The sequence below is a fragment of the Oryzias melastigma genome, linkage group LG14 (genome assembly GCF_002922805.2).
Source record: "Oryzias melastigma strain HK-1 linkage group LG14, ASM292280v2, whole genome shotgun sequence".
NCBI lineage: Eukaryota > Metazoa > Chordata > Actinopteri > Beloniformes > Adrianichthyidae > Oryzias > Oryzias melastigma.
Genome location: NC_050525.1, coordinates 12,634,215 through 12,651,754, shown reverse-complemented (window position 1 = coordinate 12,651,754; position 17,540 = coordinate 12,634,215). Strand labels below are relative to the sequence as shown.

The window sequence follows — 17,540 nt, the reverse complement described above, 5'->3', positions numbered from 1 at the left end:
GCATGGAGTGTTTTGGTAATCCACCTGATAAGAGAAAGAAATAACATGGAATTTGAACAAAAACATGTGTTCATTTTGATTAAAAATGTATTATTTCCAAACTTTTCTCATGTGAGGGTCAAATAACTTTTTTTTCTCTTTTGTGTGTAATTTGTCTTAAATTGTCTTTCTTTTGTTGTGAAGCTTTTTGGTACCCAGATGGAGTGCTATAAGAATAAAGTTTCATTAATTGATTCGTTCATTCATTATTTTTCTTTTAGTTGAATAAACAACACTATTTGTTAAAAAATATATATAACAAAAGAACTATTTGTGATCTTCACAGATAAAATCTTCACAAATAAAATTGAGCAGTTGCACTGTGTCCTGCACATCTGTGAAGTCAAATTCTCTCATCTTCTGCTAAAACTGGACATACTTTACCTTTTCATCAGTAGTGCTCCCTGATTTATTGCGGGGGTTACACTCTAAAAATAACTCTTAATAAGTAAAATCTGTGAAATCCTCCCTACACTCGTTATTCACTTTTCAGTTTTCAAACTTTTCTCTTATTTAAACTCTCAAAGTTCGCACCATCATAGAGTATAAGTCCAATATTATAGAAAGAAAACAAAGATCTTATTGGGATCAAACATTTATGCTCAAATGAGTACAGGATCCGGATCCACCCTGAAGGCCGTAGTTTGCCCACCCCTTGTTTAGTTATTCAAACATCAGTATAAACAAATTAGATGGTCTTTGTCATTTGCATGTGGGCCAATATGGGGTTAGAAGTTCATCTAAGCTACACAGAGGTGCATCTACAATGCAGTAATGTTTTTTTAATGAACAGAAATCACCATGTAATGTTGTACATTCAAAACTCACCAGACCCACTTTGCTTTCTTCTTTCAATTTCCTCCCTGTAAGATGTGCACTGTGTAGACTGGCGTAGATTGGAATTTCTCAGCAGTGGCAATTCGTGATAGTTAGTTAGCTGATGGTTTTTTTCCCCTTTACTGATTATATATTTCAAAATTGGATAAAAAATTACAATGTGTTTATTTTTTTATGCAAAGTTTCCCTCTTCCAACTTAAACAACATAGGAGTAGTTAAAATTAAAAAAAAATCCATGTTAAGTACATTTTTGATGAAAGTAATTTGAAATATGAAAAATCTTCTACAGAGGACAGAAAGAAACATGTTTGTCAAGAGAATATATAGTTATTTTAGCTTGGCTTATCAAAAGTCTCAGTTGGTGACAGACTTCATGATAAAGATTTTGTTTTTTGTATTTACTTATTTTTGAGCAGCCTGTTTATATCTTTTGTTTTATTTTACACTTGTAAATAGTGTACCGTTTTAATATAATATTGTAGAGAGGTTGGTATTTACTGGCTTTAATAAATGTAGATGTGATTTGGTAACCTGTATAAAATAATCTAAGACAAAGTAACTTTAAACACCTGAACAAGTTTGAAGTGGCAGTGTTTGTAATAACGGTATTTAAAGTAATGGCATTACTTAACACCATTATAACAATGTACTAATGTAATCAAGATAATTATTGTCTTTGTTTTTACTTTTTTGTCTTTCTTTTTACGACATTGTTACTGTTGCTGAACGTAGAACTTGTGTAATTATAAATAGATTTAGTACATGTTGCACCACCAACTGTTTTTATGCCATTAAGTGTCTTTCTGTCAGGTGGGATTACAATGAGATAAGTGATTATGATTGACTAAAGCCAGTGTCATGTTCCATGGTAGCTCGTCTGAGCCCATGTTGATTTACACACAAGCCAGGACATTCGACACACACACAAACTCTGAACAGGTGGAAGAAGCAGCAGAAACTGTGAGTCTGCCCAATAAGACGATATTGTCTTAAGTTGTGAGAGTTTTATATATTTAATTAGCTAATGTTACAGCAAGAATAATTCATATCGTTTACCTGTTAACTATAAAGAAAATATGTACAAAATATGTATCTTTGTCTGTTTAATTTTGTTACAGAGGCAACACTTGAAGTGTAGAATAAACCTTCAGCAGGTTCTTGATAAGCAGGAAGTATTGGAGAAATAAATATATATATATAAGTACAAGTGTATTTTACCCTTTTCAATAACCTTGTAAAAAGTCACAAACCAAGTGCATATTTTGTAGGGGTGTAATGATTAATCAATGTAATCAATTAATCAATTTATATTGCTATGATCCAACCAGTTCCGTCTGTCTGAGGCAAGTTGTTAATTTAATCGGCCTATACCATTATGAAATCGCTTCAAAATTAAATAAACTGATTAGTCTGCTGTGATTAGCGCATGACAGCAGACAACACACATGTGATGGCAAAAAAAAATTATCAAGCCATCATTACAGTCCAATGAGTGGAAACACTGAATTTAGCAAAGACATGTGACCATACAGTGTGGTAGAGAGTTTTAATAATGTTCTTTGTTGTATTTTGATTTGGAAAAACAACAGTGGGCTAAACTTTATGAAACTGAAATGTGAAGGGATTTGGAATTGAATAATGTTTATTTGTTTGTACGCATATTTAATTTATTATCTTGCAACAAATACAAGGGATCTGGTAAACCTTACCTTTGCTGTTCAGTGCCCAGGTGTTCATCTCTGAGTCACTCTGGTTGAAGTTTTGGCTAAAGATGTCTTAGATCATATGTGTTAAAGTCAAGGCCCGCGGGCCAGATTTGGCCCTCCGGGTAATTATATCCGGCCCTCTAGATCATTTTATTTTATTGTTATTAATGGCCTGATGTTGTTTTGTGCTCATTTCTATCTCGTATAATTTGTAGAAAATATATTTTTACGAAGAGTAAAAAACTGAAAGTTATTTAAGGTTTAAGTTGATTTATTCTGGAAGGATATTCCTACCAGTTTTTATTCATAGTAATGTTAAAAAGATTAGTTTTTAAAATGTTCAAAATGTTGTTTTAGTGTGCTCAGTAAATTTTTATTCTGTTTGGTCCGAGCCCTAAGGTGTGTTTTGGATTTTGGCCCCCTGTGCGATTGCGTTTGACACCCCTGTCCAAGAGTGATTTCAGGTCAGTGAATCGGATGTTCAAAATAAACCAATGTTGACTGAATTGTATCTGTAACCGAAAATTAAGATATGAATCAAACTGTTGTTAAAATGAATCATTATAACCCTAATAGTTTTACGTACAGCAACTTTTTCCACAGTAACTCAAATAGTTACTTTTTTCTGTTCACTAGATACTTTTATGATCATAGGGTACTAACTCATCTACATTTCAGATTAAGTACTGAGTGACTAACAACTCTGGTAAAGAGACATGAATAGGACTAACCTAAGTCAATTAAGTTTGTCATACTGGATTTGTACTTACATCCCATAATCATTAAGACTACTTTGCTACACTGCTGCAAAATGTATTTAGCATCAGTACTATTAAGGGAGCATCCACTTGTAGGACATAAGTAGAGCAGATTCTGCTCCACTGAAGAAAAAAAAAGAAAACTTTGCTTATGGATCTTGTATGTTACCTTGTGAGAAAACTCCTGATATCATAAATCATGGCACAAGGTCAGTACTTTGAATGTGAAAAAGAAACCTGTTTAAGGGTTTAAAGATGCCCCCCAAGAATGACTGTATTTTAACTTAATTTTTGTCTGAACAGTTTCAAAGCTTTTGTTACTGTTGTACTGTAAATGGTGGAGGTGCTGCCGCATTTCTTTTGTGCCATTTTGTTCAGTACTCTTGTTCTTCTCCCTTAACAATTTTACAGCACTGCCATGGATCATCCATCTTCAAGATAAAATATTTCACTATAAAAAAAAAGAAAAATCTGTTTTCCCCCAATTTGTCAAAACAAAATCACCAAGAGACATTGAACCAGCTGCCTACAGCAAAGTCTTCATCTTGTTTAATCTATTTGTTCCACAAAATGCCGTCCAGTGCGCCGCAGCTTGGTCACGTGTGTTACCTGAGGAGAAGAGAGGCAACATCTGGATATGTTCTGAGGGCTGTAATTTTAGAATCTCTCCAACACCCTTAATCCCCTCACGGTATGTTGTTTATTTTAGTACTGTTCTCTGGTCAATAGCCAGATTTCTTAGAAGCAGCCAACAGGTTACTGGGACTGAAGAGATGAGGCCCCTCAACCTGAAAAGGATTAACGGATAGCAAACAGAAATCTATGAAGATAAGAGTTTTTATAAAAGCAAAAATAATATTCTGATGGAGGATTTTAAGCGTCCACACTAATATATAAATGTATATTTCATTACTTTATCTTTGATTTTTTTTATATATATATTTATTTGGGATGATGTCAGGATGCCTTTGAATATATTTTGCTATTCTTATGTCTTTCGGAGTAAACTATATCCGTATACATGATCATATATTACCTTTGGCACACTAAAGAACAAATCGTTTATGAAATATGAGTTATTTTCACGAGTAAGACAACTTGATCACTGAGGCTCTGCCTTTCGCTCCTTCATGACGTCAGCCTAGTGCCGGCCTCGGTAGTGTGTCTGTGTGTCATCCATGCAAACAAACAACATCCGAACTTTTGCAAAGATGGATGTTGTGCATTTCAAATAAAAGTGTTTTGCCGATCACCTCTAGCTCCATGGAGAAAGTAGGTGTTTGTGTTAGCCTGGGGGCGGTGCTGGCAGTGCAGACTCTTCCTGGAAGGGGCTGCTCCTCACTTGTCTGTCACAATGTGAGGACACGCTAATTTTTTGGATCGGGAGGCTTGAATTTATCAAAATACTGCTTTGGGGTTGTTTTTCGTGATTAATTAACATTATAATACACATAAAAGCTCAAAAAGTTGTTTTTGCTTGAAATAGGCCCTTTAAAGATGCAGTTAATAGAATAAAAACAGTTCAAACTCCACTCTACTAGTTTGTACACTGGTTTTAATGCGTAACTGAAGCATAGTACAGAGCCGCAAGGAAGTCTGTAAAAATAATTGAATTACAGTTTATTACGCTGCCTTCAAACTGACTTTTTATTTAACGAGACTCTATTGGAGAATTTTAACTTTAACAATTTCTAATGACAATCCTAAAAATATATATTATAATATGTTATTGTTGGCAACATAGCTCTGACGCTGCTCACCATTTTTTGGGTACACTAATGTTAGCTTGGGGTTGGGAGGGTCAGTAAGCTGCAGGAGAGAGTGTAAAACAAAGGAATGCTGGGATATTAACGAAGGGTTACTTATGTGCAAGAGTCCATGCACAACCTAGTGAATTTCTGATGAACTCCTGCTGCAATGCAAAACATATGTCTTAAAAATGACATAGCCGTTTTAATTTTGTCTAAAAACTGCATTATCATAATTAAAAGACTACATTAAACAATTTTTCTATTGATAAAAAAATACAGTTGGAGCGAGACTTAAAACTTGATGACATAAGCAAAGAGAGTCCAAAAAAATTAGTTGGCCATTAAAAGACTAAATACAAATGTGTCTAAAGGCTTCAAGACAGCAGTAAGAAGAGAGGAAAGGCGTGCAGACAGGTCATATTTTATGGCCGATGGCAGGCGTGTAGTTCTGCAGGACCAAAAGGTCTTTAGTTTATTAGACTTTTTCATTTTACGAGAATTTCTTCTGCAAGGAGGACAGAAGAGGCAAGTTAAAACTAGTCTGCCCTGTCCAGGCCTTGACATCGGAGTATAAAGTATAACCATTTTGTCACGTCATCTTTCTATGTGTAACCAAAAACACTCATCAATCTTACACTGCACATTACAAACTGAGATATAACTCAAAATACAAAGCATTCAGCAAGCACGTGCTTTTGAAGTGTTTACATATTATCTGTCAATTCTGAACTCTAACAGTTCTACTGTTCCCTCTATGTCAATGTGTTCTTATAACTGTTAGCACAATGTAGTAGCTTGTTTGTGCTGCAGGTGTGGGAGGGAGTTTCTGAGGTACAGGACATAGAAACCAGCTATTCTCCTGCTGTAGCAGTGAAGTCACATACGGTAAAGATCTGCAAAGGGGTAAAGTATAAACAACAAATGAGATAAGTAGTTAATAGTAAAACACTACCTCAAAACCCTATAAAATACAGAGTGCAAGAAACTTTGTGAGACTTTGGTGTTTCATTTATGACCAGTTCCTTGTATCTTGGTGTCTTTCTCAATGAAGGAGATAATACGGGCAACAATTAAAAAACCAACAATTAGAAAAGTTTGGAAGTAAAAAAAAAAAAAGAAATTGGTGTCCTTCAACAAAATGACATCCGTCTCAATCCTTTCATCCAATAAAGGCATCAGTCCTTCTTTGGATGATGCTTCTCTCGTTTCTTGACAGGTGGACCCAAACAACCCAAATTTTTGACAAAGCAAAGCTAAGATAAGGAAGTACAACTGTAATCATCTGCAGCCATTTGTCCAGCTGCCCATTTCAACTCTCTGCTTTCAAATTCTGAAAACTAAAAATAGCATCATAAAAGGATGACTTATAGAATAATGATATCAAAAAGCTATGTAAAAATGTAGTCTAATAAATTACACCTCATAAGAACATAAAACTAATAAATGTGGCTCATTAAATGATAGTTTTTTATTTTTAAAGTATTTTTTGGCAAACTATTCGACAAAAAAACGGAATTGTAGTAGAAAGATTGTCTTACCATTAACAAGTTTCACTCTTAACATCCTCTACCATTCATTGAAATGTGTTTACTAGATAAAGTTACAGGTCAGGTAAAGAATGTTGGCAGAGTCTGCAGAAGACACTAAAAAGCCTGTATTACAGATGATAGAATTTACTGATATATTCTTTTGGCAGTACAGAAACTTATTTAAATTGGTTTAAATTAAAAGATTCTAATAGATTCCCACTAGTTAATGTAAAGGATATGTCTTATTTAACCACCAGTTTGTCACGGAGTACACCTTGGCACTCGATTTGGTCCAGCTCTATTTAGCCTTTGCTTTTAATAGACAATAATGTTCTGCCCTGCATGCACTTTTACTTCCATGCTGATAATACTAAGATATATTAATCTATTAGATAGAAAGATTGCAATCTGTTAACAAGACTATTTATGATTCCAAGATACAAAGTAAGAAAAACTTCTTGTTTTGCTACTAAATGAGATAAGATTGATGAAGGGGACCTGACCTCACTTAGAAATTCACTCTGTAACAAATATAATTATTCTGGATGGCATTACTTTAGTCATTACTCATTTGCTGACGCCTTGCTGTGGTGACCTTGAGAGTAATTTTAGACGAGGACATGTTTTTAAACTCCTTAATACATTAGGTTTTTAAAAATATTGGTTTTATAAACAAGTAACAATGCTGAAACCAGGTCCAATTGTGTATAATAGCACAATTCTTCAGTGATGCAAAGAAACTAGCCCTGACATTTAGTATTGTGAGACTGAGCAAATATTTTTTTAATAACTAATCTGATTCAACTCCTTCCTTTAAAAGTAGTGATGGCATTATTTTATTTAGCTGTTATTTATTTCAGTTTGTTAAAGCATTTTGTTCAAAGTAAGAAAAGAAAACAAGCCCAGAAACAGCTTCTATAATTATTGTTAGAATGTCTACATTAATAAAGCTTATGCTGTATTTTTCTGACTATTAGTCACTCCAGAATATAAACAAAAAAATGCATAATAAAGAAGAAAATTAATTTTATATAAGTCGCACTCCCAGCAAGAAACATAACATATACTCCAAAAAGCCTTAGTTAAGGTTGACCTGTGCTAAAGGTCTGAGCTGTAGGAGTATTTTGAGAATGAACTAAGCATCATTCCAAACAGTTCCTCACATTGTTCTCTGAACGCATATATCACTTGTTAACTTGTCTTTATGTCTCACAACAGATGTTCTGGTTTTTATGCGTTTGTCTGCCTCTTTCCTGTCTCCTCTGACTACAACCAGGCAGATGGCCCCCCTTAGATGGTTCTGCGAGAGTTTCTTTTTGTTAAACTTTTTCTTTGTACAGCCGCCCAAAAGCATGCTCAGTTATACACTGAAGCACTTGAGAAGGGAGAGAGAAGCAGAAAGCAGAAGAAGCAGATGTGATAAAGGCTGCTACGGACAGATGGGAAGTCATTTGATCTGCTAGGTGACAGAATACGAGGTCAAATGAGAAACAGAGAGGACCCTGTCAATTCCAGGAATATTTTTCTAAAAAAAATTTCTCTGTAGCATTCCAAGAAAACTAAGAATCATACAGTTTTGCTTTCATACAATATATATATATTTTTTATCTCTAAAAGACTAAGACATAGTTAAACAAAAAAAAAAAACTAAACTAAAATTTACCTTCTAGCCTAATGAACTATAAATGTGTTGTTTCTGTTGATCTTTAGAAACTGGGTATGACTATCATAATTCCATATCTAATTTATCACATTGGAATAAATGGTGTTTTGTCACATTTTTATTAAAAAAATGTTTTTACACAACTCGTAATTCAACTAAACTATGAGTGAAAGCTTTATGAACAAAATTATGAAATCTTACACGAAAAACTAACAAAACTTTATTTTGGGGGGGGGAATAACAGCAACAACAGAATAATGGCTTGAATAGAAAATGAAAAAAAAATATTTGATGAATGAAAATGCACATTTTTCAGTTGAAATCAAATTCGACAAATAAAATGTTTAACTCAAATTCTTAGAATTGAAAAAATGTTAGATTAATTTAAAAAATAGAATTTTAACACTGAAAATAATGAATTTGTTGACAACATGTAGCTCCTGCGTCCTTCATCTGATACTGCAAAAATAAATAAATACATGAATAAGAGCAAATAAATATTTTTAAATGAGTACTTACTGGTTTATATCATTTTATGTCGCCAAAGTTAATCTATAAAGATTTTTTTTAAACCTAAAGTATTCGCGGCGGGCCTAAGCCCCCAGTGATTCAAGGTTTTTGAACACCCCTGCTTTGAAAATGTTTTGCAGTCTTGTTAGTCTTTTGTTGTTTTTGGTTTTTTTTTTTTTTTTGCTTGTAATTTTAGAGCTTTGGTACAGTAGTATAATCACCTGCATTTTCCTGTCCTTCACAAAAGCACAAATCATACATTTTTTAGGAAGACGGGAAAAATAAAAGAGAAAATTGGATGAAAGGTCACAGAGAAACCACACTGACAGCAAATGCTGCCTTGACAGACATAAAGGCTCATCAAAGTTTAAATGTTCACAACAGTGATCATTACCTTTCATAATAACTCTGCTCCCCACGTGGTTGTTAGTCTTACTGTGGTGAACACTAAAGCAACACATCTGACTGTGCTCCGGCAGCTCTTGAAATGTAATTATGGAAATGCAAACACCAAGCCACAAATCTCCAAATGTATATGGGGGGTACATGTACTTTGGCTGAACTTCATCTTGTGGTTGCCTCATCAAAAAGAGCCTGTTTGTTTTTTTTCCCACATCATTCTGTCATTTGCAATGAGCCAAAAAACAAAGGTTTTTCTTCCTGGGACACCTACCCAATACAGTTTAGAGCCTTTCTTTGCACTGTTTCGTGCTGTATAATCAATGTGTTGATCGAATACTTTTTTAATCTCAACAAGCAAGTAGGTTTCTACAGGGAAATTAACTATCTTTTAACTTTAGTTCTCTTTTTATCTGAGGGTAACTTTAAATGAGAAAATAACACCCTCACCACTATAGAAACATCGCCATGAGCAGAGCAGATACTTCCTGATTAATTAATCATTTATGAGTATTTCAGAGACATTCATCAAGTCAGATACATAACTTAATATCAGCTTTGCTCTGACAAGTCTTCTCCTCTTATGTAATGTGATTACAGAACTGAGCAGCCCCGAGTTTGCAAACAGTAAGTCAGGTACCAGTAACGGGTCAGCCTCAGCCACCAGCTACAGCAGTGTGACCCTCAGGCCCGGCTGTTTTTATTTTCCATAGAGGTCAGCAGCGAAGAATGTGAAGCATGCGGAGCCCGAAACACATCTTTCTCTTCACAACAACCCCCACAATCTTTATTTTAAATATGAATAACTGTACTTGCTTCTCTGCACTTTTGACAGTACACTGAATTTGGTTAGTGTGAAGTTAACGATATGCAGCAAACTGTAACATAATCCCGTCATCCCAGATGTCCCATCTGGTCTTTTACCACCCCAAAGACCCTCAGGTTTGCAGTCTTCACATTTATGAAGACTTAAATGCTTTCTAAAATGCAGTGGTGGAAGCAGAAACCAATGCTGAGACACTGAGAAATGCGGTAGGATAGCTAATTTAATCTGTTTTCCTGCAGGATATCCTGGGACAGCTTGTAGATTTTCGAGCAGAATAACCCACAATAGAACAAGTTCGGCTATTCTCAGTGCGCTTATCCTCATGGCCATTTACTCCGCTAAAGTATACACAAGCTGACACTGAAGACTGGAGCGAAAAACCATTCGCTTCTTATTACCATCAAGAGTTTTTTCATGGACAGTTTTGGGAAAATAAGGATTTCGAGAATTGTGCTGCATGTAAAACGATGTATGGTGTGAATACACAAGCAGGATGCTCTACACTGATGTAAAACTGCACTGTTAAGCATTTCTACATATAAAAAGCATACCAGAATAATATTATACAGTGGAGAAATGTTTGGTTTTGGGGTTTTAAATGATGAGATCCAGATGAGGAACTTCCTGAGACAAAAACACTTTACTTGAACTTGAGGATCTTTTGCAAACTACAAATACTGTTCGGATATTCAGTAAAGAGGATTTATAGCCAGTGGATGAGAACTGGACCTTTCCAGCAACAAAAGTCAATTGAAAGCTTTCCTGCCACGTCCCATTATGAAATTATGATGGTGACACAGCAATTTCCACAATCTGAGTCATGAGGCTACAGTATTAGAGAGGATGTGTTTTTGATTTATTTTTATTTTCCTCAATGCACTGTAGAACACACCCCAAACTTTATGTAAGTGACAGGTGATGCAGAGCTTACTATATATGATTTTTTTTTTTTACATTTTTTTGGGGTATTTTTGTATTGTTTTAAATCTTTTCCAACAGTTTGCCTAAAAAGTGTCTAGTAGTAACACTGGTCAGAAAAACACAATTTGATTCCGTAACCCAGATGTAACAATGAACATTCATACAAGAAAAGATTAAAGCTACAGTCTTAATTACATATGGCTTTTGCTCAAACGGCTTCAACACAAGCCGCTGGATTATTTCTATGATTAGGAGACTGAATATTAACCTCAAACTGCCCTCAGAGTGCGTGTACGGTAGAATGCAAAACACTTGTACATCATGTCCTTTAGGCGCACTTCAGCGATGCATACTATGGGGGGCAGGAAACATTTTTTCTAAAACTTGCAAAAAATTTTAAAACAAAAAAAAAAGTGTTTTTTTGTTTCAAGTTTGTTAAAACGTATTCAGTGCAAACGTAACAAAGTTTTAATATTTAAACTGAAAAAGTTGATCAAGAGAGGAAAACTAAGTAGCAACTGAACCAGCATCCTGTCTGCTCCAAAGTGAAGACATCACACTGTCCTCTGTGTGTGTGTGAGCGTGTGTTCATTTATTTCTGGACTTGCAACACGTCTGAATAAAAACAGAACCAGATCTACCCTGTAAGAAGCGGAGCAGCTGAGTCTAAGGTAACAAACAAAATCACAGAGTAAAGTCACAATTCAAATAAATCTGTTACTGTTTCTATAGTGCACTCTGTACCAACACGTAATAACACATTTCACAAGTAGGTAGAAACTTTTGGATTGATCTTGGCTGAAACGAGACAACCTGGAGTGACTTCAGCTGTTTGTGAGTAACTTACCCACACACGTCTGCTTGTTGTCAATCCTTCAACTCCAGCGAGACATCTTTGTTCCTCAGAGTTCTTGCATCTGAGTGCGGAGACAAAAAACTCTCCAAACACGGCTTCTTTGCTACGACTTTTTCTTTTTTTTTTTGTTATTGTGAGTCTGCCAAGTCCAGTTGAGTCCCCCCTCCCTCCCTCTCCTGCTGGCTGCTGCACGAGCGACTAACAAGACAACAGCCGACAAACAACCAGCGAGGAAGCGGGAGTGCAGGAACACACAGGTGCACGCAGACTCCCGGGGAAGAACACAGAGAGAGGCATGGAGAGCTCACAGGAGAACAGAATAAAAACGCTCCTTTGCCAGTGGTTTCCCTTGTGTGGGACTTCAACCTTACTCCACCTACCCCCTCCTCCCTCCACCTCCCTCCCTCCCTCGCAGCTCAAAGACGAAACAGAGGAAAACTCAGAAGTTCCTGCTTCAGCACGCTTAAGTTTTCCAGCTTCAAGAACGATGCATCTTTAGACACGCACGACTCAAGACATACAAGAGCAGCTCATTACACAAATTAATGCGGTGCACTCCCTGCCTGACGTAAAAACATCTCACAGGTTAAGACTATAGTTTTTGCCAAACTGTGTTTGAACGTATTACATCGCTGCTCTAAAACGTTCAATCCAAATCAAATCTAATCACAAGTCCCTTTTTGGTTCAAACGTTTGCACAAGTTTGCTGTAAACTCCAAAAGTTTGCACCTTATTGTTCGTTTATTTTCAACAGCTTGTTTTTTTTTTTTTTTTTTTTTTCTGAAAATCCAAAAAACGAAATAATTCAGCACACGCAGTTTCATCCAGTCGGGACTTTATCAGCACGCCTGCCTCACAGGTATTTACTGACAGCAGCATTTCTTGTACTCTGAAAGCACTTAAGCCTTGATAATATGTAGAGGCCTCACGAACTCGTGACAGCTGTGTCCAACCTTGTTACTGGTCAGGACAACTTGCTCTGCTTAAAGGCAATGGAGGGGGGGCACTAATCTTCAGAGATGTGTTCATATTTAAGAAAACTAGCGTGAATATTAACTGATTTGAGGAAATCCTGACCAAAAACAACTATACGAGACAAATCCTTTCTTTTTTTATTAATTGATTCATCCATCATTTTGTGTTGTCCAAAAATTAAATTTATCTTTTATTTAAAAACATAGCAGATGTTATTTTTTGCACTCAAAAAAAAAAGGCAGAGCGCCCTTTCTGCAAAGAGAAAACAGACAAACACAGCCACGTGACTGAATTTGTTTAAAGTAATGATCACATCACTCTGTCGTCACCTGATTCAGAGTGGCTTCTACGTGTCTCATCCAGGTCACAGCTTCTCTATTAATACCTCCTTTAAGTTCGAGGTTTTGCCACATCTCGTCTCGGGGCTTCAGAAATCAAGGCCAACACCTCGGACTTCTTTCACACTGGCTTCGAGTATTCCCGAGATTTCAGCTCCCTGAGCATTCCTGGCTTCTGTTGCTGCCAGCGCGGAGTCTGATCCACAGCTTCAGCTGCAGACACTTTCACTTATAGATAGATCGCCTGTCAGAACTTGTAAAGAGGGAATTCATGTCCCGACTTAGGAGAAAAATTTGCTTATATTGAAATTTGGGTGCATTATTGGCTCAGAATGTAATTTAAGAAATTCTTAAGTAAGGAAAGTAGAATTTCAACACTAAGAAAACATCAATCAAAAAGCTGAAACTCGGAGAGACTGATCATCTACAGCACTGTGGAACACTATGTTGTTTACCATTTGTTATGCAGCTATTAAATCACTTTCCATCACACTTATCAGACTTCTTATCTAACAATATTTTTGGACCGTATAATCAGGTAAGATATTATATTTTTATAACAAATGAAGATAAGGAAAAAAGTAAAAAACACAGCAAACATCTGGGATTTTATTTACAAAAACAAGCTTTTGACAATAATGATGGTGTACAGTAAAAAAGTTAATTTATATAAAAAAACAAGAAAATATTATTAATGTTTATTTAACTGAGAGTCACTTCCTACATTTAAATGTGAGTAAAAAAAAGGTCAAAAACATTCTGCTCTTAGAGGAAAAGTCTAACTTTGGCTTAGCATTTAATGTGGTAAAATTTAATTTGTTTTGATTAAATGAGGCCTTTTTTAGCATCCATAGTAAATGCATTTTTTCACTGTTAAAGATGAAAGAAAAAAGATAAATCTGTTTCAGGACGCTCTGCTGCATTTTCTTGTTCCATTTATAAGCGGATAATGTTAAAGTCTTTTCCTTTTTGTGCAGAGAAATATGACAGTTTCTGGAAAATGCTAAACCACATGGCTAACCATGTGGTTATTTTGAAAAAAAAATTACTTGAAATGCATTAGAAATATGAAGAACGACTGATGACACACGCTTTTGGTGTGAATGATGGAGGGTCCGTGTTGGCCAACAGCACCATCTAGTGATGATCTTTCACATGTTTGAGTGTGCTGGGGTGCACTTGGGTTGAACAGTTTGTTCAGTTCGAATCTTTACGGGTGTGATTAAAACAAGGACAGTAAGAGGATAAATAAAAATGGAGTATCTAAGAAGTTGTGTTTGTAAACTGTAACTGATGCAATATAAACCAAGTTTATTAGACTAATGATATAAGTTATTAGTATTATTAATTTGCTAAATGTGTCACGTCTGGGTTTGCCAGTAAACTCAATCAAGTGTAGATAGAAAATATGGACTCTATGCTTTTTTTGCAACCTTTCAAAATAACTTTTTTTTTAACAATCATTTCATTTTCTGTTAAGAAAAAACAACTTTAAAAGCTTTAAAGACCCATTCTAATGAAGATTGTGTTTTTAACATGTTCTTGTAGCAGTTTTATCATGGAGGAAAATATATTAAATCATTAAAGATTAGATTTCTGATTCTTTCTTTATTTAAATCATAATGGATCAGGAGCAGATAAAAACCAGAGGTTTGAAAAAGTTCAGGTTTGTGACACAGCAATTGGGCAGACCAAAGTCTCCATTCTCAGCTAAAATTATGTTACATCTACTTGCAGACAAATAGATCCGTTAACGTCTTCATTTCTCCCATGTGAGCAGTTATCTGGCTCTAAACTGTACATCTGGATGGCTCAGATTTTGCTCACTGTTTTCTTTTTTTGCTAGCTAGTGTTAGTTTGGGCTTGTGAGATGCTATAAGCTAGCAGGATATATTGTAAACCAAGGATATATGGGAAAATAGCAGAGGCCAACTTCTGCACCAACAATCCCATCCAGAACTCAGAGGCAAATTTCTAATGAGCTGCTGCTCAGCAGAAAAAAGTTCTTAAAAAAAACAACGCAGGCTTTTTGATTTTGGCTAAAAACTGCATAATTATAATTAAAATACCGCTGGGAGCGAATTTAAATTATATTTAGAGTGGGGCTCCAAGGGGGTATTTTGATGGAAATTACATTGTCAAAACTCTAGGAGCTGCAAACAGTAAATTTATGGTTTGGTCCACTTATCTCTGGCAAATTAAGTAGTTATCTCAAAATATTTTGAATTCCTTTAAAAGTTTTGGAACAAAAAAAAGATAATGGGGACTCTTGAAGATTAAAGACATACTTTTAAAGAAATGTGTGTCATGAAAAAAAGATATTACCAAGATTTTACATTTTCTACCAAAACAAAATGCCCCAGCTGACCCAATATGGATGAGCATTTTTTAATGAAACTTCTAATTCTGTCACTATTCCTGTCTTTTACAGTTTTTAAAAAAATCAAATCGATGTTCTTTTCAAATGCAAACATGTGGTGCCATTTATGAACAGTGTAATTTGTTTCACAGCATTTCCGTATTGATTCATCATTTTGAGTTAGCTGTGGTTTATCTATTTTTCATTATTTGATCAGCAGCTGAAACTAAATATTAACCCAAACAGAAAGATTTTCTTGAAAAAATGGACAGCAGTGAGCTGGCATTCTGTAATAAGAGCTAGATTTAATATACATTTTATCTTTTCGTTTCATATTTAGCTAGTAGATGTGATAAATTTACTGTATTTTAAACTGGCTTATGTTCTATAATATTTATCAATTGTTTCTGTTATATTTTTTGTAGTAAGCTACAATATAAGCACAAATAAGTATGTTTATAAGTACAATTTTTCGGTTATATTTTGTAAATTTGCACTTTTATATACTTATATATATATATAAGTATAACACTATCATGGGTGAGCGTTTATATTTTAAGTGTGTTTGAGTAATCAGTCTCACCTGCGGCAGAAAGCGGTCAGTTTTCCGGGTCACGTGCGCGTGAGAAACTAAGCTAACGACACAAAATTAGGAAGTCACAAAACCAACGCTTTAGCCATAAAAATAACTCAAATATCCAAGATTTTGTGCTTATTATGATGTAAATACTTACATGCTTTTATTTTTGATTTGAGCAGTGTGTCTTTGCCCGCTTGTAAAAACAAACGTCATGCTTTTAGGGATTTGCGAGTATTGTATCTTCTGCGCAATGTGCGCATGCTCAGATACCAATGGCTTCGAGGTATTTGAAAATTCCCAAAAAGTTCTTAATTCAACAAATATAAAGCATACCGCATTCAAAATTTGATTAATACCATAAAATAGTTAGGTAATCCTATAAAATACGCCCACTTTTTTAAAAATCTTTTTTGAATGTTTGTATTCAATAGCATTTTATTTCATATGATGATTGTGTCCTCGCAGTTCTCTGGAAATGCCAAATACGTGTTTGTTGTTTACCATCTTTTTACCTGTTTTAACAGCATCTGTTTGAACCAGTTCTCCAGGTGGTCAAATGTTTCACGCATTTCAGCTCTTTCCTTTGATTTTTTTTTCCCATCAAGTAAATGTAACCCATTTTCAATCTACATTCTACAGTGAGGCAAAAATGTATTAAACAAAGATGTAAGAAAGCTGTAGTGTTCATCATACACTTATGTGAAAAGCTGAATGTAAGGAAGAATCCAGAAAATCCCATCATATAACTTTTTAAGAATGTCTTTGTATAATGCAGAAAATACGTATTTAGCTCATACAAACTGGTAGGAATTCTGTCCCTCTCAGACCTGTTACTTCTTCAAGAAGCTCTTTTATCCTCCATATGTTACCTGTATTGGCACCTTTTTGAACAAGTTATGTATAAGAAAAAATAAATAAATAAAATAAAACTTGTCCACACTCTTAAACAATCAGACTTGACTGGGTTTGCAGGAGAAAAAATGCAGAGTTGCATCCAAAGAATACACCCACTGTGAAGCATGGGGTTGAAACATCATGCTTTGGGGCTGCTTTTCTCCAAAGAACACAGGAACTCTGATCTGTATTAAAGAAAGATTGATTAGAGCCATGCCTGGTGAGATTTTGTGGAAAAAAACTCTTTCCAGCGAGAGCATCGAGGATGAAACATGACTGTGTTTTTAAGCATGATAAACACATTGCCAGGGCAATGAAGAAATTGCAAGACAAAAAGCATTTGAAGCTTCTGGCCCCGTCTCTGGACCTCAATCCAATAGAGAATTGGGAGGGAGTTCAAAGTCTGTTGCCCAGCAACAGCCCCAAAACATCACAGCTCTTGAGAAGAGCTGCATGAATGAATGGACCAAAATAGCAACTCCAATGTGTACAAACCTTCAGAAAACGATTTATTTCTGTTACTGCCAATCAGGGTTACATTTCCATGTACTGAGGTGAACTTTTGTTTTTGACCAAATAATTAATGATCAGATTGATG

The 17,540-nt window shown here is 35.2% G+C and overlaps 1 protein-coding gene across 3 annotated transcripts in view; it reads right to left on the bottom strand.

Moving 5' to 3' along the window:
• The window catches only part of LOC118599628, a 75,928-nt gene extending 59,636 nt beyond the window's left edge, over positions 1 to 16,292 (bottom strand). For 2 of the 3 annotated variants that reach the window (XM_036215216.1, XM_036215214.1), the window contains exons 1-2: positions 16,203 to 16,292; positions 16,052 to 16,103 (exon numbers count right to left, since the gene is read on the bottom strand). In XM_036215216.1, the coding sequence (XP_036071109.1) occupies positions 16,052 to 16,103; positions 16,203 to 16,261 (111 nt within the window). In that variant the 5' untranslated portion in view covers positions 16,262 to 16,292. Of the gene's footprint in view, positions 1 to 11,787; positions 14,538 to 16,051; positions 16,104 to 16,202 lie in introns of those variants that run through there. The other variant, XR_004949057.1, reaches the window with a different exon arrangement.
• Positions 16,293 to 17,540: the final 1,248 nt, after the last annotated feature.